A 22131-nucleotide genomic window follows, 5' to 3' on the forward strand; every position below is an offset into this window, starting at 1 on the left:
AGATCATGGCATCTGGTCCCATCACTTCTTGGGAAATAGATGGGGAAACAGTGGAAACAGTGTCAGCCTTTATTTTTGGAGGCTCCAAAATCACTGCGGATGGTGATTGCAGCCATGAAATTAAAAGATGCTTACTTCTTGGAAGGAAAGTTATGACCAACCTAGATAACATATTAAAAAGCAGAGACATTACTTTGCCAACAAAGGTCCATCTAGTCAAGGCTATGGTTTTTCCAGGAGTCATGTATGGATGTGAGAGTTGGACTGTGAAGAAAGCTGAGCACCGAAGAATTGATGCTTTTGAACTGTAGTGTTGGAGAAGGCTCTTGAGAGGCCCTTGGACTGCAAGGAGATCCAACGAGTCCATCCTAAAGGAGATCAGTCCTGGGTGTTCACTGGAAGGACTGATGCTGAAGCTGAAACTCCAATACTTTGGCCACCTCATGCAAAGAACTGACTCATTGGAAAGGATCCTGATGCTGGGAGGGATTGGGGTCGGGAGGAGAAGGGGATGACAGAGGATGAGATGGCTGGATGGCATCACTGACTCGATGGACATGAGTTTGAGTAAACTCTGGGAGTTGGTGATGGACAGGGAGGCCTAGCATGCTGCAATTCATGGGGTCGCAAAGAGTTGGACACAACTGAGCGACTGAACTGAACTGAATGTTGGTCAAGGATTAATAAGTTTTTGTGTTGACCTAATAATTTAACTACCATTTTGAACATTATTACTAAGGAAACACAGATTCTATAAACTTTCAGAACCTAATCTATTCATAATTTGGGACTTGGTGACATTATTGAAGAGTCTTTGAATCTAGAATGATAACCAATGTGGAACCAAATACTTTGGATTAAAATCTTTGCTTTGTTCATGAGTTTGGGGCCAGTTTGTATCCCTGGTCTTTTATCTTCCATCCCTACTTGCCAATCAAAGTGAACTTTTCTTCCCCAGAGTACCCTGGCATTTTTTTTGAGATGTAGGAGAGTTTAGTTAGTTTATAAGATTTACGAACAGTGGTCTTACAGGGGCATTGGAGAGGGTCCCAGATCATGCGAGTCCCCAGATTCAGTGTTTTGATCTCCTCTCTCAGGTCTCTAGGGCCTGGACCTTGTTTCCTTGCTGATGGGAGGTGGGTCTTGGACCAGGCCCTGAGTTTCCATGTAACTGGCTCTATATTGTCTTTATTTGTGTTGTAAACATACATGATATGGCTTCTGGTGGGGAGAGTAGTGAGGAGGATAATCAAAGTTATTTATATTGTCTTTGGAAGTTATAAATTCTTCTTTAAACAACAAATTTTGTTATTAGTTAATATATTTTATTTGGGTCAATGCAGAGATAAAGTCACTTTTTCTGTATGCAGGAGTTTGGAGAGCCAGGGAAGGAAGTGAAGGATTGGTGAATATTCCATAAGGAATTGACAATTGAGGACTGACTCTTTCAAAGGAGATTTGGAACAAAGCCATAGATTTTCTAAGGAGTTGCTGTATTTCATGCCTTTTTTTTTTTTTTTGAGAATTTTCATTCAAGAATAAAAAGAAATGTGGTTATTGTGATTCAGTTTGATCTGTTTTGCCCTAAGGACTACAGTTAACTTAAAATACAAAAGTAAAACCTTGCTTTTTCCCTTTAGCCAACACGGGATGACCGAGGGTGGATTATTAGTCCCATTGGCCCCAATCCCTGGTGGACTGTAATTGCTGCGGTTATCCCAGCACTGCTCTGCACTATTTTAATATTCATGGACCAGCAGATCACAGCCGTCATCATAAACAGGAAGGAACACAAACTCAAGGTAAGAAAAATTTCTGACCTCAAATAATGGCATAATAATAATGGCAACCTATTAAATCTTTAAAAAATTTTAGGAAAAGCCCATTTAGACCAGGAACTGTAGAACCTGGGTAAAAGCAGTCGTGGAAGGAGCTCATACAGAGTTTCCAGGGGTTTCTGACTCCTTCATTAATGAGAGATTGGTTTGGAGATGAAACTAGAGTACAGCATGATTGTACAATGTAAAGGAAGCTTGGAATCCATTACTCTCCTCTCAGACCTATGGGGGAGGTTGGTGGGCAGAATTCTTGGTGGTCCCTATATGGTCACATGCTCTGGTCCAGGATTATCTTCCTGAGGTTCAAGTTAGAGCTTGGATCACAGTTTCCTGGAGACAACTGTTCTCCCATTGGTGTCCATTACTGAGGTTTCCAGACTGAACCTTGAGCCCAAGAATCCTAGGAGGTAGGGTTGGTGCCAATACGTTTATTAGTGAGAGGCTTCATGACTTGTCTCTATTCCTTCATTACCTAGAGTAGGCAACATCCATATTTGGCAAGGAATGGGGAGTGTTTATAGGAACCTATCTATCGCCAACTCCTGTAGGGTTGACCCTCTAGAATGGTCAAGATGTGTCTCTGGCTACTCTGCCGAGAAAGGATGAATCTTTGAATATGTGATACTCAGGGTGAGATCTGGGGACACTTGGATAAAAATTGGATATTGGCATGTGTAGGACACGCTAAGGTTTCTCTTTCTTCTCTGTTCCCTCCAAACCAGGAGGGGCTGCAAGACTCTTCTGGAATCCCTGGACCCCTTCCTTATCCTTCCTGCTTTGGGCCTGAGACTCTTAGCTCACTGTCCTATGTCCCACTACAGCCAGCCCACTGATGGTGATGGAGACTCTGTTTCCCCACAGAAAGGATGTGGCTACCACCTGGACCTGCTGATGGTGGCCATCATGCTGGGTGTCTGCTCCATCATGGGCCTGCCCTGGTTTGTGGCTGCAACTGTCCTATCCATCACGCACGTGAATAGCCTCAAACTGGAATCTGAGTGCTCTGCCCCAGGAGAACAGCCCAAGTTCTTGGGCATCCGAGAACAGAGAGTGACAGGCCTTATGATCTTTGTGTTGATGGGCTGCTCAGTCTTCATGACAACTATATTAAAGGTAAAACTATTCATTCATTAGGTAAATATTAAGTGCCTGATTTGTGCTGGGAATGCAGTGGTATGACAAATAGATACACATACAAACACCTGCCCTGAGGAGTTTATTCTAAGTGGAGCATGACAGACAAGATGTAGTTAAGGAAGTTAGTTAAGAAAATAAACAGGGTAATTACAGAATGTAATATGTGATCAAAGGAAATATACAATGTTGTATGGTTCTATAGAGAATTAAAGGGATGTGTTTTGTTAGTGTGGTCAGAGAAGGCCTCTCTAAGGAAATGGTGTTTAAGATGAGATGGAGCCAGCCCTGCCATGTGTGGTGGGAAAGGACATGGAGGGAAGGCAGAAAAGCAGTCTAGACAAGTCCTGAGGTGAGAAATCATGATACACGTTCTAGGAGCTGCCAGGGCCGCGTGGCTCAGGGATGTTAAGGCAAAGCACGCGAGATGCGATTGCAGAGGGCAAGGGCAGCTCACGTAGGGCGTGCTGACACTCGTAAAGGTAACCTTCAAAGGGCTTTAACAGTAGAGGGGCATTGTCCATTTAGTATTTTTTTAAAAGGTCTCTCTGGCTCACATCTAGAGAATAAGTATTTAAGGTTGAGGAAAAGTAGAGGTAGAGAGACTGGTGAGTCTGTTACAGGTGAGAGAGGATGGTTGGTTGGATAGGGAAGTTGGTAGTAAGGAATGCATAAAAGGCATGACTTCTGTATATCTTGGAGGAGATCAGGTCTCGCTGGTTGACTGGATATGGAATGGGAAAATGGAAAAATCAAAATGACTGCTAAGTTTTTGGCTTGACCATCTGGGTGGAGAGTGGTGGCATTTAAAGTGGAAAAGACTGTATGAAGGAGGAAGTGATTTTGTAAGGGGTGGGCTGTGATCAGATTTGAGTGAGATGTCTCTTAGGCATCTGAGTGAAGAGGCTAGGGGAGGTTACTAGACTAAAAATATAAATGTGGGAGTCAGCAGCACATCAGTGGTAGTGAAAGCCAGGGGCATAGATGAGCTCACTCAGGGGGAAGGGTAGCTATAAAAGAGGAGGAGTGGAGAGAAGAGCAGAGTCCACAGAGGTCCAATGTTTAGAAGGTCAGTAGAGGAGGAGACAGCAACAGAGACTCAGAGGAGCTGCCAGAGGGGGAGGGGGAGAACCAGGAGCGTATGACGTCAGGGAGTTCAAGCGAGGGGAATGATTGGTTGGAAACTGTCTGGAAAAATGAAGACCAAACCAAGATCATTGGGTTTGGCAACATGGAGGCCTAATGAGACTTGCCAAGAGCAGATTCATTGGAACAATACTGTAGAAGCTGAGTGATGGGATCTGAAGAGTATATAGGTGGTGAGGAAGTAAAGAGAGTGTGGGCAGACAACTCTATAAAGTTTTTTCTATTAAAGTAGAACGGCAAAATGGGCAGTGGCTGATATGAGACATGGGGTGAAAAGAGGATTGTTGGAAAGATGGAAGCTACCTTGAGCATGAGGAAAAAGTTTTTTTGTGGCTGAAAGGCCTGCCTGTGGGAAAAACAGGATAAAAAAGAAAGTTCAAGCCCCAGCCATTGTGGAGCACTTACTTATCTCCCTTGCCTCCTCCCACTTTTTTAGTGACTCGTCAACCACTTCGGCCTACAATGCAGATGCTGTTTAAGGGTGCAAATTGGCAGAGGTGGGACAGGATTCTGAACCCTCCTCCTGCTCCCTTACCTTCCGCTTAATCTTGCCACCTCTCCTCATGCCCCTTCCCCCTTCTACTGTCTGTCCCTGGCCCACCTCCACCCCCACCTCTGATCTGGGTGCCATCTGGAGGAGCCCAAAGGTGTCTGCTCCTTTGGGAACGTAACCATGAAGTCATGGTGGTGGGCATTGTCTGGCCTTCCTAGTACAGTCTCAGGAGGATTCTTTTGGGAAATCATTCAGTAGTTCTTCTAACGAGGTTAGCACCAAATTGAGATGTCTACTCACTCTAGAGCCAGAACAACATAAAATCCAATGGGGATTTTCTAGTTCAAAGAAGAATTATGTTTAGAAATGTTCTTTAGCCCCAGAATAAAAGCAAGTTGAGTATAGTCTTTGCAGTGATATTTTCTTTGCCTTAATTCCATGGGCCTCATTACCTCGTAAAGTTGCTCTGAAAATTACCTAGATTGGTATAATGTGGGAAGCCTGCATGTGTATTCAAGTGCAATAGAATCATGTTGCCATTTCTCCCCATTCTCTATTTGACAAAATAGCCCCCTACCCCTGCCCTCAAGTCTCTGATTAATAAAAAGCAAATGCTTTTAGCCTGTATTAAAATATACCAAATCCCTGAGGAGATGATTATGTGATTACAAAAGATTTAAAATATTTCAGTTCTGTAAAAGAGATGGGTGAGTGTGTGTGTGTGCATATGTGTTTGTGCGCCTGCCCATTTCCCTGGAGGAGGAAGAACCAGATGGGGAGAAGATGTGAGGCCTATGATTTAACCAGGACCAGATTACACTTACATGTAATCATTTCATTTCAGAACAAAATGATTTGTATCATTGTCAGCTTCTGTTTTCACTTCTGCTTCTTAATCATGTAAAGACAGCAGAAGTGAGTGCAGCATTTCTGCAGTGATTTTGGGAGTTTGCTTCCTTCTTGGAGGTTTGGCAGTTTATATAATCTTGAGTGTGCTGTGATACCAAATTGAATTGCTGGTCTCTGCCCTTTCATCTTCAGTTTATCCCGATGCCGGTCCTGTATGGAGTCTTCCTCTACATGGGAGTGTCTTCCCTGCAGGGAATTCAGGTACTGTGGGGTTCAGTCAGGCAGCGTCTTCCCTCTGTGAGCTCCCCTTCCTAACCAGGGAGAGCAGCTTCCCTAGGGAACCACAAACCAGTTCTTGAGGGACTATTTCCTAGTCTTGCTGCTTAAGCTCTTTTAGATATTCCCTTGGACACTGGGCAAAATACAGTCATGTTGGCATGAGGGCACAGAGACTTCCAGGGTGGCCTGACTCAGTGCCATGGTTCCAGTCCTTCGTCAGTTTTATAAAACAGACAGTTATCAGACATGTATTAAACACTAGGTATTTTGTCAGATGCTAGTAAACTTAGATCTGAAAGGTTGGTCAGAAGTCAAACGGGCTTCTACACATGCATACGCGCATGTCAAATTGCTTCAGTTGTGTCCTACTCTTTGTGACCCTGTGGACCATAGCCCTCCAGGCTCCTCTGTCCTTGGGATTTTGCAGACAAGAATACTGGAGTGAGTTACCATGGATGACACTAGTTTTGGTGCCAGGCTAAAATGTGTGGGGGTGTAACTGGGGGTACATTGGTGAAGAGATTGGGAAGTCATAGGAACTGCCCCAGGTAAGCAGGTATTACTTCCTGTCACACATTGTCTTTCCCCATCTATCAACTCATTCCTCTGAGTCCTTTGAATTGAGAAAATCAGGAGCTAACTTGTGTTAGCTCATTTTATCATAAATAAAATGATAATTTAGCTGCTTCTTCTATTGGTGGCTGGTTCCTCTTTGTTATTTTGGAATGTCCAGTAGTCACTTTTATACACTGAGTTCTTTGGGCAGGTTATTTAATCTCTCTGAGTCTCTGTTTTCCTTTTTATAATATAAGGATATTTTCTATATCCAGAATGTTGTGAGGTTTCATTTTATCTTTTTTCTTTAAATAATTCGTGAAAAGCTCCGAACTCCTCCAAGAACAAATAGATTTGGGCTTTTAAGCAGAAGAACGCCATTGGCCTATTTTGTTTTCAGTACTCCCTAAGAAAGAGCTCTCTCAGGAGCTACAGCGTGAATAGAAGAAAGACAGTTGAACTGAAAATGAGAAGAGATAGATTTAAATGTGACGCTGTCCCTTACCAACCTTGGCCGAATGACCTGTTCTCTTTGAGACTCAGTCTCTACTTCTGTCAGGTAGAAATGATATTAGCTACCTTTCAGAGCGTATGATATAGCAGACATGAATGGGCCCTACAAGCCCGAGGGAAACCACCGAAGATAAGTGCTGGTTCCCTTTTTTCAGTTCTTTGATCGCCTGAAGCTCTTTGGGATGCCTGCGAAGCACCAGCCGGACTTCATTTACCTCCGGCATGTGCCGCTGCGCAAGGTGCACCTCTTCACCCTCATCCAGCTGACCTGCCTCGTCCTGCTCTGGGTCATCAAGGCATCCCCAGCTGCCATCGTCTTTCCTATGATGGTGAGTTTTAAAAGGTATTGTTCTTTATTTTAAAAAATAGTGCTAAAATAGGCATAATGGGAAACTTACCATCTTCACTATATTTAACTGTACAGTTCAGTGGCATTAAGTACATTCACCTTGTTGTGCAGCCATCACCACCATCTTTCTTCAGAACCTTCTTCATCTTGCAAAACTTGAAACTCTGTACCTGTGAACCAATAACTCCCCTCAGTCCCTGGCAACCACCATTCTAATTTCTGTCTTTACGAATTTGACTCCTCTCAGGACCTCATGTGAGTGGAATCACAGTATTTGTCCTTTTGTGACTGGCTTGCTTTACTTAGCATAATGTCTTCAAGGTCCGTCCATGTTGTGTCAGGGTGGGTTTTTTGGAGAACATCCATCCTAATGGGTGTGAGTTAGTATCTCATTGTGGTTTTGATTTGATTCTAATGTCCTCAGTGACAAGTTATGTTGAGCATCTTTTCATGTGTTTATTGGCCATTGGTATATCTTCTTTAGAGAAGTGTCCAAGTCCTCTGCCCATTTTGAGATAAGGTGGTTTGTTTTTCTGTTGTTGAGTTTTAGGAGTTCTTTCTGTATTCTGGGTATTAGTCCCTTATTGATGGTGAGTTCCTGTTTTTTTGGTTGGTCTTCATAGACCAAGCATTATTTAGGGGACCTTGAGGTGTGGATGCATGTGTGTAGTAGTTTGCCATGTTTTTTCCAAGACCATCCATCTGCCTTTCTGCCTGTCTGTATTTCTTTCTATTTATTAATATTTCTCTTTCTTTCATGAATCTGATATGGAGAGTGTCAGGAAGCATTTAACAAGAGGCTTCCTGTGTGCTGTTTTGGATCTGTCAGGAACCCTCTGGCCCTTATTAATTCCTGAATATTCAGGAATTAAGAGGAGAGGCACACCTTTCCCGGGGCTAAGGAATCCAGGCATTTCTCATTACGGTGATGAGTACCCTCTTCCTTTTTGTGAGCCATACGGTAAAAGGTGATTGTTTGCAACTCTCTCTTTGATAGGGATCGCGTTACAGTATATATGCCCACACCATGTTGATTAAAACACCTTTACTCCATCAGAGCTTGGGTCCCTGTGTCTTTCTTTCTTTCTCTCTCTCTCTCTCTCTCTCTATTTCTGGCTAATCCTTGGATCGCGGAGGCCTGCTGAGCTCACTTTCTTCCCTGGGCTTCTAAGACCCTCTCGAGAAGGCACACTGTGCCTTCACCCACTCGAGAGGGCGCCTGGTGCCTACGTGCAGCAGCACGAGCCCTAAGAACAGGCCTCTATTGGCTTTCCGCGTAAACCAGGGGATACAGCCTCTTTCTCTCTCGTACTTTGTTATCGTCGATTCCAGACCACCAGGTTCCGGCCCATTAAAGGACCAACAGGAGAGAGGACTCTTCATGTTTATGATAATTTGCATATTATCTGAAAGCAATATGGTTCCAGTTTAGAATTCACTGCAATCAGAAGTGTCTATAGTGGTGGAAATGCACCGTTTCAAGTCACTGGGAGAGAGGAAGAGGTGTGTAGCACTGATGAGTGGCTGGGACACCCTTACCTCCTTTCAAACGGAAACAAGGGCTTTGGGAAGGAGACCAGGAAAGCTGAACTATGTGGTGCAACAGGTGACAACCTGTTTCCTAAAACCAGGGTGATGATGAAATACATGCCACCTGACCACCGCACTGTTTCACCTTGTCCTCGTGATGCCTTCCTCTCTCTGGCTCACTCTATGTCACGAGAATGCTGAGCACTCAGTGTTTGACAGTTACCCAAAGGATGGGCCTCCGGAGGGAAAAGGCCATGAGGGTAATATCCAGTATTCATTTACAGACTTTTGAAGTCTGTCTTCCTGGGAGAATATTCAAGGATGAGGAAACTTCAGGGTTCTTTTTCCCCAATCTCCTAGATATGTATCTTCCTGATGGGATTCTCAGTTTTGTCAGAATACATGTAGGGTTCTGCATTGGGGTGCTATGCTCAGGGCTTGAGTGTTTGGTTAAAGAAATAGCAAATTCCCAGCGACTCCTGGAAGGGATACTTTCAATTTTGGATTTATTGTGAAAATAGTTGTTGAAATTAAGGGGAAATGAATGCAGTTATCCAGATTTGTCCCATTTCTGGTCCAGTCACCGGATTTAGCTGGTGAACACCAGTCAGTCCAGGCAGGGCATTGTGGCTTATTACTGGTTCTCCTTTGGCTGAAATGGCCCTAATGGGGAGAAAGTAGAGAAGTAGTTGAGAACTCTGGTCATTTCTATTGAGTCGATTAGCTGTCATATTTTAGGCAGTTACCTTTTCTCCCTGGGCCTCAGTTTCCTCATTTATAGAATGAGTGTCAAACCACGTCAGAGGCCAGAGACAGAAACCATTCGAGATCCATGCGGCAGACACAAAGCAAGGCTTTGCAAGTAAATGTACAGGCAGAGGACCAGGGGAAATACAGATGGCCCTTCAAGGCTCCCTAACCCTGTGGTGGCCCATGCTTGGTTTGGGTATAACTGGCCCCACCAAAACCATCTCCTAGAGAGGCTTGCCACCCCTATCCTGCCCTCTAGCCCTTCCAGCTGGCCTCGAGCCAGGAGAAGACAGCTCTTATGGCAATCTGACGATGAGGGTTTCTCTTTTCAATGAAGAAATTAAATTAGTTCAAGTAGGGAATTAATAAGTTGTAGAGTTGTTATGATGATAGTTAAATAAAATATTATATATAAAACACTTAGTATCTGGTACAGAGAGCCTCAATAAAAGGCAACTATGATGATTATTATGAGTTTGATTCTGCCTGACATGTCCTAGTCTGCTGTGAATATAAGACTTGGTTTTTCACTCCAGAAGGGAACAAGCCTTTTTAATTTATTTTCTCTGTATTTCTTCAGGTTTTGGCCTTGGTCTTTGTCAGGAAAGTCATGGATCTCTGTTTCTCTAAGCGGGAGTTGAGCTGGTTGGATGATCTCATGCCTGAGAGCAAAAAGAAGAAGTTGGATGATGCCAAGAAGAAGGCCAAGGAGGAAGAGGTCATAGTTCTTGCACCAACTGCACACTTTGCGGCAGCCTCAAATTACAGAACATAGGAAGGGCCACATGAAAAGTCAGCATGTCTGGAATCCCAAGGGTTATATTTAGGATTGGGGAAGATTACTCTGAAGATATTCTCAGCTGATATCTGTCCTTCATCTTTAAATTTGATAACCAGTTGTTTTTTCCTCTGTTTGTCTACAGCCTACTTACCAGGTTTACACTTAGAATATGAATGTGAATCTGCTTTTGTTATCAGATTGAATAGTTTATGTTTTCCCAAAGGTCTAATTTGATAATTATTCAAAATCTATTATTTTCTGACAGTATTTGTTACATACTTAATTGCAGATGGTGTTGTGGTTCACAGAGATAACTTGTATAGGACTTTCTGTCCTTTCTCATTTTCCTGAGCACTTGGCATCTGCCATCCACACAATGGACCTTCAGTCAGTGGCTTATAATATGTGCAAAGAATGGATGTGTAGCAAAATGAAAATACCAGTCCAAGAATGAGCCTGAAAGAGTTTCCACATCCAGTTAGTACCTGAAATAGGCACTTTGAAATTCATTTTAGAGGAACTTTTTCCCAAAATCTTGAATTTTGAAAATCTAATTTTTTTAAAGATATAATTGACACATAATATGGTGTAAGTTTAAGATGTACAGTACAGTGATCCTATATAAGGATAAGCCAAAAATTCAATCTCTGGGTCAGGAAGATCCCCTGGAGAAGGAAGTGGTAACCCACTCCAATATTCTTGCATGGGAAACCCATGGACAGAGGAGCCTGGTGGGCTACAGACTATGGGGTCGCAAAAGAGTCAGACACGACTTAGTGACTGAACAACAAGAAGCCTATAGTAAGTTAAACCAAAAGTAGGATAGTCCAAAAGTCCACAGGCTAACACATAGGGTATATTATTGTGGGGGATTTCACACTGGTTGCAGAGGAAAGGAAGACTAGAGTGAGTAATGTCCTCCACATCACCAATATTTCCATAGGGCTTGCCAGTGTGGGAATTAGGAGTAATCTCAGAGATAAAATCTCCAGACTGGAGTCTGGTGGCATCACAGAGCACTAAGGGGTAGGGCTGTGATAGGTGAAGGTGGTCAATGAGATGAGTAAGTTCTGGGGTTATAATATCCAGCCTCATGACTATAGTTAGCAATATTGTTTTTCAGTCGCTAAATCATTTGCAATGCCATTGGCTGTAGCCTGTCGGGCTCCTCTTTCCAGTAAATTGGTAGTTGTATCTAAAGGTTTACTCAGATTCAGGTTTTGTTTTTTTTTTAAGTACTGTTCAGTAGGTGCAGATATTGGATTGTCACTCAGTTTATGGTGAGTCAAAACTATGAAAGAACATAGCTACATTCTCTTATAATAAATGTGAGAGAAAATTAGGTAGAAATTATAGGGATTGAGAAATGGGCTGGTGTAGACTACCTTGATCCAAGGTCTCTTTTTCTTGCAGGAGGCTGAGAAAATGTTAGAAATTGGGGGAGACAAGTTCCCCTTAGAGAGCAGAAAGTTACTAAGTAGTCCTGGAAAGAACAACAGTTTCAGGTAAAGCTCCCAGAACATGGAGGAGTTGACTTCTTTCGGTGGTTCTGTAAACATTCTGGCTTTGTGGTGGGGGTTGGGGCATGAATGTAGCTGCTGGTATAAAAAGCTAAACATTCAACCTCTCAGTTGCAACCTATGAAAACACCCTTCCTTTCATGGTTTCCTGAGGGCCTGCCATGCGTCAGCCACTGTGCCAGTTAAGGGAGTCATGGGAGGACCCTGCTTCCAAAGTTCATGCTCTCCTCAGACCAGTGCTCTTTCTGCCTATCGCTGCCGCCTTCCAAAGGTGAATAGGATACAAGCTATGCTTGTCATTCTAGTGGGCATGAAGTTCCCATGCTTAGGCAAGTCTTTGGGGGATAGGCAGCCGAGCTCCTTCCAGCTTGGCTCATGGCAACTGCAGTCCTAGAACCCAAGGGGAAACTGAACTGGGATTCCTCCAATTCCTTACTTCTGCCAGTGATCTTAGCCTTTTGGTCAGTTCAACCTATTCGTGGTCTGCTCACCACAAATCACAGGATGCTAAATCGGTCCATTTGTGCTTTCATTCCTGGCATTTTGTTTCCACTTTGAGAGAGGAATACACAAGCTGAAAGAAGTCCAGAGGTGGAGAGGGAACAGAAAAGGGAGAGAGAGGGGATCTGGGCCATCTAGATGCTGGATAATTTACTGCTGACTTATTGAATTGATTGTGGTTTATACTGAGGGAGAGAAGAGGAAAAGCTTTTCTTTGGCCTTTTATTCATTTATTTATGACAACTGAAAGTAATATGTATTTAAGGTATGCAACATTATATATAATATATAAATATATATATATAGTAAAAGAAATTACTTTAATCAAATTGACAGCACATTCATCACTTCCTATACTTACCATTCCTTTTTTGTGGGTGGAGAGAACAGCTGAGATCTACTTTCTTAGCAAATTTCAAGTATACAATACATTCTTATTACTAGCTATAGTCATCATGCTCTATATTAAGTCTTCAGAACTAACTCATCTTTTAATGGGAAGTTTGTACCCTTTGATCAATATCTCCCCTTGTCCCCCACCCCTCAGCCTCTGGTAACCACCATTCTAACTCTGTTACTATGAGTATTTAACAAAAAAAAACACTGACCACAAAGAAATGGAATCTTTGGTCCTTAATAAACTTTCTGTAAGTTGCCATGCAAGGAGCCAGAGACTTTGCATTCTCTGTGGTGAAGTAGGAGCCATGTTTCCTTTTCTAGCAGGTGTTGCCTCCTCTTGGCCTTTTAGAAAGAAACAGTCTGGCATGTGGAAAACTTCAGAGTACTGGGGGCATGGGAGTTTCTAGGAGACCAAGGACAGGATTCAAGGTCTTGATTTTCCACTTATGCATGTTTGACCTTGGACGGTCTCTTAACCCTACAAGCTTTGGTTTCTACACATTCAGAGTGAGGATGTTAATCATCTCTGATGCTATAATCGTTAAGACACCACAGACCTTTGTAAACTACAAATGGAAAAGATCTGGTCGTGTAAATGAGAAAAGGAACAAAGAGTGCTTAGCCCCACGCCTGGCACACAGCGAGCGCTCAGTCAGTTGTAGCTCCTGATGCCGCCACTATGGGCATCACAGTGCTGTCACCAGCATCGCCAGAGGGGCCCTTCAGAGGAGAGCAGAACTGTGCAGTCAGGGCTGGCCACTTGCCAGCACCCCAGCCCAGCCCTCAGCTCTGACTCACGGGCCACCTTGCCTTTCGAATTCCAACCATCTGGTTCGTAGTGCTGCGAGAGCTATGAGACGAGCCCCCTCAGACTTCATCTTTTCCCTTCTGGTGGGGGCGGGCATCACAGACTGGGGTATATGTCTTATTTGTATGTCTGACACTGACTGTCCTAAGCGTTGATTTCAGATGTGACCCCTCTGAGATTAATATATCTGATGAAATGCCTAAAACCACGGTCTGGAAAGCTCTCAGTATGAATTCCGGAAACACAAAGGAAAAGAGGTAAAGAGAACTATAATTGCTGATTTTTATTTATTTCTGGCTTTTAAAAATAGAAATCATGTTGAAAGTAAACTGTATTTTAGGTGTAAAATTGAATTTATCTGTTAAATAGCACGTCTAGGACTGCTGCTAACCTCACAAAATTGTTATAAGCCTAAGAGAAGCAAAAATGTTTTCCAACTATTTGAGCAGATACATTATTTTGAGCTGCCCATTTACACAAGCCCAAAGTCAGGATGGAATTATTTTGGAATGTAAATTTGCTTTATCTGTTTCATTCCCTTTATCCTCTTTCTAGTTCCCATTTCAAAATCGGTAGAGCATCTCTCTGGTGATTGCAGCCATACAAACTGGAAAATCCTTACAATATTTGGATAGTGTTGATAATATTGATACAGACTTTAACCTATTTAACTTGTTCCATAATGAGAATTATTGTCTCATAAAGATTTTGAAATATTAAATTATAACTATTCTTATTTTGAAAACCAAATTCTGAATATCGTTTGTCAGTAGCATAGATCAATCTTAATCTGGTTCATGAAGAAAAGGGAAAGACTTGAGGCATTTTTGCCTACATTGAGGTAGGCTGTGTACTCAAATTACATAAATAATTTGGTCCAAACACTAAGTCATCAGATAATTGAAGGTGAAATCTTAGGTCTTACTAAAGGTGATTTTTCTAGCTTAAAAAAAAAGAAAAAATTCAGTAGGCTAGGTTAGGAGACTTGGCCTAGCTATTAATTTCATGTGTAACTGGGCAGACCACTGTTTCTGGCACTTGGTTTATTCAGCCATGAAATGGGGATAATAGCTGTTTCATTCATAAGGCTGCTCTGGAAAGTCACAGCCACCAGTGGGTGGTAGTGGTGGGTTATTTCTTCATTGAATGGGTTAAAATAAATCTGTGCTGAATGTGAGTGAAATATAGAATCTTGTTTCCTTCAGAGGAAAATCCAGGCAGCTGTCGAAAGTATAACGCACATGATTATTTTTAGTTGAGAACTAGTCTACTTGTAAATGAACTTAAAATATAGCCAGATCCAAATTGTGGTGACATCTTCAAAGTATTGTGTTAAAAGCAGGAATGAATCATGTGTTCCCTTTTTGTCTAATTGTAACACTTTTGTTCAGTCTCTTCAACTAAAAGTCTTTGCTGGGCTGGAGGCTGTGGGCCGTGAGGTGCCACAGGGAAGCTCGGGTTACAGAGAAGATGGCAAGGGTCTCAGAGAAGAAGCGAGCCCCAGCCTGGCCCTGTCCTTGGTCCTGGCCAAGCCATGCGAGATTCAGTTATTGGTGGTGTGCGTCAGAGGGCATCGCCAGGCGTGAGCATGGAAACAGACGACCACCTCCTGCTGGTACTTCTCCTCTTCCTTCTCTTTCTCTTCAGAACTGCCACCATTGAAGACCCAGCTTCCCACTTGCCAGACATTTCCTCTTCAGGTGGCTGGCCTGCTGAGCCATCTAAATCCATTCTGCCACTGAGGATTTTCCTCAGTGAGGTTCCTCTTGCTCAAGGATGGGGTGGGGGAGTAGGAGGAGAGCAGAGAGCAAAGGGAAGCCTCTCCGGTTGCATAGTGACTGCAGGCCCCTGGGCAGCCCTGGGCCTTGGTTTGGTGGCCTCCTCTGGGGGATGCTGGTCAGACCCAGAGGCTGTCAGAAGGTCTGCTCCTAGGAGGGTCCGCACCCTGAGCATTGGCAGTGCCAACCACAACAGCCAGAAGATGCCTCTGACCCAGTGCATCTTCCTCGCTCCCTAGCAGCAGCCTGCATAACTCAGCAAGAACCTTGGATGATGAAAGGGCCAAGAGGGACACACGCACTGGACTTGCTTAGCTCAGATGGGAAAAGGCTCAAGGGAAAATGATGAGTGAGGATGAGCAGCTTCACTTGGTTTCATTGATAGAGTAAGAGAATGAGCTTTAGTGGCTACAGAAGGAATTAGTTTAGACATCAGGAAGGACTTCCTCGCCTGAAGATTTGTCATACTGTCTGCTTTCTAGATATCTGGTGAAAGTTTGATTATAGTTATTTGTGAGTAGAAAAGGAGATAAGGGGTTTTTTATTGGGCATGTTGAGGAAACATCCGTGTCTTGCTGCTGTCTCTTGAGGACATATTTTGATTCCATTCCTGGAGAGATCCAAGTGCTTACATAATGTCTCCTTAGCTGCCTTAGTCGCAAACCATCGTCAACTCAATGGACCAAACCACTTTCATCATCCTGGATATTTTTTGTTGACACATGTTTTGACTTTCAGATGTAAAAAGCCACAATGGGGAAATGAACTGTAAGTGGTGAAATTAATTCTGGTATTCAGTTTAAAACTGTATTTCTACTTCTTGTCTCCTCTTCTCTGTCGCAGTGAGGGTTTGGGCTCCATTGTGTATAGACTTTCCCTTCCTTTGTGCAGAGAATATGACTAACAAGCACGTTGGTACCCAGGGGATCTGATCAGTTTCCATCCTGGAAAATATTTGTACAGAGGGACGGCCCCTCAGGGTGCTCTCTTTCACAGGTGAAGAGTTGGCTACATAATCTTATTGAAGTTTACATTCCTTGAACTCTAAAAATATGTTGTTGCTATTCTAGTCTTACTCTAGGGACTTTGGTATTGAAGGAATCCTGCATTTTCCTATCTCCCTATCTCTTAGAGCCACAATTATTTTTAATACATAGATGATTTTCAAAATATTTAACAACTGGTACAGGATAGATACCAACCACTCAGAAAGGATGCCTGCTGTCAACAAGCAGTATGTATGGCCATACCAGTGCCTACTGGCTGAGCATCACCCTGCTTTCAAATATTAAAGTGATATCCCTTTGAATTATGGGTATTGTTCCTGCTTGTCTAATTTCTATTCACAAGGCTGTTTCAGGGACAGCCTCAGCTTCCTTTCCTATGGTGCAGACAGGATCAGGCATGCTTCTTTGAACTCTATGGGCATTAAAATCTTTGAGAGCCAAAGCTTCACATTTTATCACTTTAGGATAAATGTAATCATTGTACCTGTTTACCTACCTGGTTTAGAAAAATCATAAGGCAACCCATCATTGAGAAAAGCTTTCTTGCTGACTTTCCCTGTCCCAGGCTGCTTCCTTGAACTTGCCTCCTTTCTTCTCTGTTCCCTGAGAACATCCCTCCTCTCTTCCCCCATCTTGCCCCTCCCATCTTTTCCTGCCACCTCTGTATAGGGAAGGTGGTGACTGCATCCCGTTCCCTTGGCCTCAGTGTGGCTACAAGGAATAAAGCAGGGAAGTCTCCATCATGCAGCAGAACTGGGTGACAGTGTCACTCCGAACATGTTTCTGCACACACTGATGTCTCATGAGGCCCTGTCCTGTGGGCTTCCTGTCTTTGTTACCCTCCCAGGGTCCTAGCACAGCCTACTTTGGGAGGCTATGCCAGTCTTCTGGGGTGATTAAATTTTCCTCAAACAACAGCTAGCTCTGTTTGTGCTACATCTCAGTGGTAGGAACCACTCCATACTCTTCCTCTCTCATCTTTCCCTAATCCCACCCAGCACTCAATTCCAGTCCTGGCTGCTTCCCAGCTCAGGTCTGTGGCTGGTGACTATGGGTGGCAGAGTCAAGTTGGGACAGTGTTTAGGATAGGAAACTGAGAGTGATAGTGAAACAGAGGCCTCGTGTGTACATGTGTGTGTCTGTGTGTGCATGTGTGCTTACTGACAAATAAGAGTATATCCAGGAGATTTCGTTGCTGCTACCGAACAGCCTCATGCATCTAAGCTGTGGAGATATCAAGAGAATATGGTCCTTCCCCCATCTAGGACTCCTCCTCTCTAGCCTGATAGAATTGCCTGAGGGCAAATACAGGTAGCTTAGTCTTAGAAAAAGGTGTTTAAGCTCAATGTTAAAGAGAAACTGATTTAGGGGTAGAAAGCAAGGCAGGTAGTTAGGTAATTCCCATGCCCAGGCTTGCTTGGGCCAGAGAAGTAGTCCACCTCTTCTCTGACAAGGGGAAATTTCAGCAGTAGTTTGAGTGTTGACAGTCAGTGTCCTGATAGGCTGGTATTGTAGAGTAGGAACGGATGGAGGCCAGGTATTAAGAAAGTGATGGTGAGTGGAATCTTGATTCTAAGCAGAAAAAGTGGCATCTTAGTGGCATCACTAAGTGAGTGGGTTACTTCCTAATCTATGACTTAGGGAAGGGTTGGTCTCGGGAGAAGGTGAAGGTCAGCAGAAATGTGTTGTGAAATTGCCCAAAATGTTGCTTACATGAAATGCAGGCTAATTCTTTGTAGCTGTTTATGATTTCAAACTTCTGATGATGGGACTGTCAGGAGGGCTGGTCTTTACTGCACTCAGCTCCTGTCCCCTCTCCTTGTTCGTATATTAAATTTGCCTTTGGGGTAGAGAGCTAGAGAACCATTCATTTCCAAAACAAGTTATAAATAGTTGCTCTTTCTATTTGTCTGAGATGTGACTGGCTTTTAAATTAGTCATAGATATTTGATCAAAATCTGGTATGCTAAGTCTTAGGTTTGGTTAACATCTTAGGTTGACATCTGTGACCTTTAAGAGGTCTCTGCTTTGGGGAATCTGGTTTTTAGTCATCCAAAAAAGACAATTCCCTGTTTGACTTTATTTTCTACCTATTCTGTATTCCTAATTAAGGAATCAGTAATTTTCCCTGAAACTTCTCTGTTGATTTCAACGTCCATGTTCAGCATGTCCAGGTTTTCCTGATGCATAGGAGAAGGCTTGAGCCAAGGTCTCGTGGCTTTCATTCTAACTATCATCAGACATACTCTCCAGTATGTTCTTTCTACTAATTTGTCAGCTTCTCTAAATGTCTGCTTTTGCAGGAGAGTTAGCACATCCTCCGAGGATTTTTAAGCACTGCTTGCTAGTTCGTTAACTGCATTTTCCTTAGACTTCTCAGGTTCCCAAGCCACATCCTGGCAGGACAGTCAACATGCATCGGATATTCTCAACCTTCTTGACTTTCTTTTGGTTGTAGCTGCCAGATCTCCTAAGGTAGAAATTGTTCCTGCTGGTCCTAACTGGCCAAATGAGACATCATCTCAGTTCTGCCCCCTTTTGCTGACTTAGCTTTTTCAAGCTCTCTTTCCCCTCCTTTCTGCTTTTTCCTCAGTCTTTCAAGTTCTTCTTGAAGGGAAAGAGTTTTTGGTCAGAGGTCCTAATAATCCCCTCCAGTGGGGGCTGGGAAGAAAGAGAAGGAGGTTGGATAGTTCTGGGGCTGCTCCAAAAGGGAACTTGATGGTTATTTGCCTTATTTAGGATGAGGGACTATGAATTCTCAAGCCCTCAGGCTCATCCATATTTCAGTGTAAATAGAGAAAGACATTTCAAAACCAAATAGAAGGGATTTTTCTACCAAACCTACTCTTTGTCATTCTTGGTGCCCCTGGGGTCTTATATTAATTATAGAGAATGGGGTAGTTGACTCAATTCACGTTTCTTTAGTTTCTTTATCGGAAGGAGGCTGACTTTCACAACCAAAGAGGTGTGAAGTAACTCTATCAAAAGAGGAAAGGAGTGTCACATGAATCTTTTCAATAGGAAACATCAGAAAGTGGAAAAATTCAACTACAGGCATAATTCTTTTAGGAGATTCTGTGCTCAAAGGGAATGGAATAGTTTCTGATCCTTCTGAAAAGAAAAAGAATAGCATTTTCTGAAACCTAACTCACTTTCAGCATTGGAGAATACAGAATTTTTCTTCTAGATGATGGCATTAATATTTCTGAGCGGGAGAGAGAGAGCCCAGCCATGGCCCTTTCCCAAGCCCAGCAGGAATCAACAGAGCTTGGGTTCTCTTAGCAGGTTTGCAGTTGATTTCAACTTGCAGGTTTTTCACACGTGCAATAAACTGAATGTGCAATTACTCCTTTTGCAAAAGAGGCCAAAATCCTCCTCCCCACACCTCTCCTCCATATTCACTCCTCCAAGATGATAAGCCTCCCTCTCGTTTATCTATGTCTGTCTGTCCGATTGGTTAGATACAGCTGCCCTCCCAAGCACATGGTGTCAGGTGGAGAGCAGAGCGACCTTCCCACGGAAGGGGACAGCTTGAGGTGCTGGTACATTTCCCTCGTTTTCTATGTTCTTCTTTCTAGTAGGTCTCCTGTAGAGATAGAGATATTTTTGTTTTAGAGATTCCAAAGTATATATTTTTAGTGTAAGAAATGTACCCTCTCCACACTCCATGGTGTAAATAGAACCGAGAACACGTGTCGTTGTGATAATCCCCTAGCGATCTGCGGTAGCAGCAGGACCCCTGTCCCTCACCGCCTAGTCTCACGGTTTGTGTCTGTGAACCAAGGGGGTGATGGTGACACCTCTGCCTGCCCAGACCTTCCTGTGCTCAATGGGTGAAAAATAAAGTCTGTGTAACTGTTAATACCTATGGTGTTCTTTGAGCTCGAAACACGGGATCTGAGCCAAGGTGACCACGTTCCAGACTTGGGAAGAAGAATTATGAAGATGCGGGGATGGGCCTGAAGAGGGGCCTATACGCTTTCCTGGGTGCAGATCCTGAGGATCCCTGGCTGGAGCCACAGAAGAGGCTAGAATGCCCTTTCTTTGCGGACCACTTAGACTTATTTTTGGGTCAGGGGACAGGATAGCATGAAAAGAAAGCTCACTTTGGAGCTACAACTAGGTTGATGTGGACAATTGCTAATATTTAAGGACTTGCCAACTGTCTAGAAATCCAGATTTTAAAGATCTACAGTCATTCCAGATATTTTTGGTTTTAGGGGGCATGGGGCTCCATTTCTTTTCCTCTCAAATCCAGTCATTGGAGGGATGGAGGAAAGGGGAAGAAGGAAGGATTGGAGTAAGAGTGAAGTGGTGAGCGAGGGGGTAGAAGGCAAGGGTAAAGCCAGTCAGCTAGCCTTGTGGAATGTGACTACAAGGACACCAGCTGGAAGCCTCCTGGACACCAGCCCTCCGTGGCTCTTCCAGCAAGGAGAACCAGGACAAGTCGGTGTGGGACACAAGACAAGCCAGGGTTAAGTCGCAGGGGGTGTGTGGGAAGGCTCCTGTGCAGGAACGGAAGCCAGTTTCACCCATTAAATTACACATGAAAAGTGCTCAAAATGGTACCTGGCGCACAAAAAACATAGAGTGAGTAACAAGAAACCTGGAGGAAAGTGGTTCCTGGGTTGGTTAATGGCAGCAGTCACATCAGGGCTCTGGTCAGATTTTCTGCAGTTCTCTTGGTTTTCCCCCTCATAGTCACAGGACGGCTCTAGAAGCTCTGGTCATCACATCAGGCAGCATAACTCTTCAGTACAACAGAGGGTGAGGGGGCCTTTCTCCAGCTTCTCTTTCTCTCTCTTTTAAAGGGGGAAACTTCTCCCAGAAGCCCCCTGCCCCCAGCATGTCACTGGTCAGAATTGGGCCACATACGCATCTATAAGATGGGAGAAGGGGATGGGATTATCTTGTTTGGCTTGGACAAATTGTCTTCATTCTCCAGGGTTGGGCCCATCTTCCTTGACCATATTGCTGCTCTAATACTTGTACAAACTTCTGTTAGCAAGGAATAAGGCAGGAGCTCTAAGTGACCGAATATCCAAAAGAATCTGCCAAAAGACTCAGGGGAACCTGAACCACGGGGCTTCCAGCAGAGCAGGAGCCAGGCTGTGAAAACAAGAGACTCAGGAGGCTGGGGAGCCTCCCGGCAGGTTAGAGGTGTTCCACCTGCTTCTACCTGAGGACATTTTTAATCTACTAATGCCTGGCCCCCACTCCACACTGATTACACAGACTCCCTGGGAATAAGCACAGACACTGGTATTTGTTAGAGTCTCTCCAGATGATACTTACGTGCAGGAAGATCAAACGTCAACTGCTATCACGCTTCACCTTCATCTTGGCCTGACTCAGCCCGTCTGTGCCTGCTTCACTTCCAATCAGCTTATTCTCACCCTCCACTGTGTATGTTTTCCTACCTTACAGCTCTTCTGCAGTGTCATTGTGTCTCTGCCCAACCCATCACAGCCTTAACCACCTCCAGATCCTTTCAGCTTCAATCCCCATGGCTCACAGCTTTCACTGTCTCTGTATTTCTAGAATCAGATTCCCAAGGTTGAGAATGTGATTGGGCCCAGCTCATTATTTCTTAGCCAAATTGTAGGTCCCTGGCCAGCCTGTGAATCATGGGCCTTTGGGACTGGGACCTCTCAGGGCCGACTGGGGAAGAATGAGGGTCCTGGGGAAGAATGAGGGTCAAGCGGCAACAGATACGGCAGTTGAGGGATGTTCCTTCAGCAGAGGCTATGACTTGTTAGTGTCCCTTAGAAGGAGATAGAGCAATTGACGTGCCCAGGTCCAAGGCTGATCCAAGGGTTACAGACCTGGTCACAAGTTCACCCCTTTTACCTCTTGGTTGTGTTTAATTGCTGGGACTCACAGGTACAAGCTTGCAAGAAA

General features: G+C 43.8%; 1 protein-coding gene across 1 annotated transcript in view; it reads left to right on the forward strand.

Annotated features, from left to right (window-relative positions):
• SLC4A8 (solute carrier family 4 member 8) overlaps positions 1–20092 on the forward strand; it is an 80248-nt gene extending 60156 nt beyond the window's left edge. Inside the window, exons 18-25 of the mRNA XM_043447147.1 lie at positions 1641–1802; positions 2700–2951; positions 5653–5721; positions 6963–7136; positions 10017–10154; positions 11631–11722; positions 13607–13702; positions 14837–20092. Of these exons, the coding sequence (XP_043303082.1) occupies positions 1641–1802; positions 2700–2951; positions 5653–5721; positions 6963–7136; positions 10017–10154; positions 11631–11722; positions 13607–13702; positions 14837–14849 (996 nt within the window). The 3' untranslated portion in view covers positions 14850–20092. The remainder of the gene's footprint in view (positions 1–1640; positions 1803–2699; positions 2952–5652; positions 5722–6962; positions 7137–10016; positions 10155–11630; positions 11723–13606; positions 13703–14836) is intronic.
• The last annotated feature ends 2039 nt before the right edge of the window (positions 20093–22131 follow it).

Source organism: Cervus canadensis, chromosome 25, assembly GCF_019320065.1.
Source record: "Cervus canadensis isolate Bull #8, Minnesota chromosome 25, ASM1932006v1, whole genome shotgun sequence".
In the NCBI taxonomy this organism is placed as follows: domain Eukaryota; kingdom Metazoa; phylum Chordata; class Mammalia; order Artiodactyla; family Cervidae; genus Cervus; species Cervus canadensis.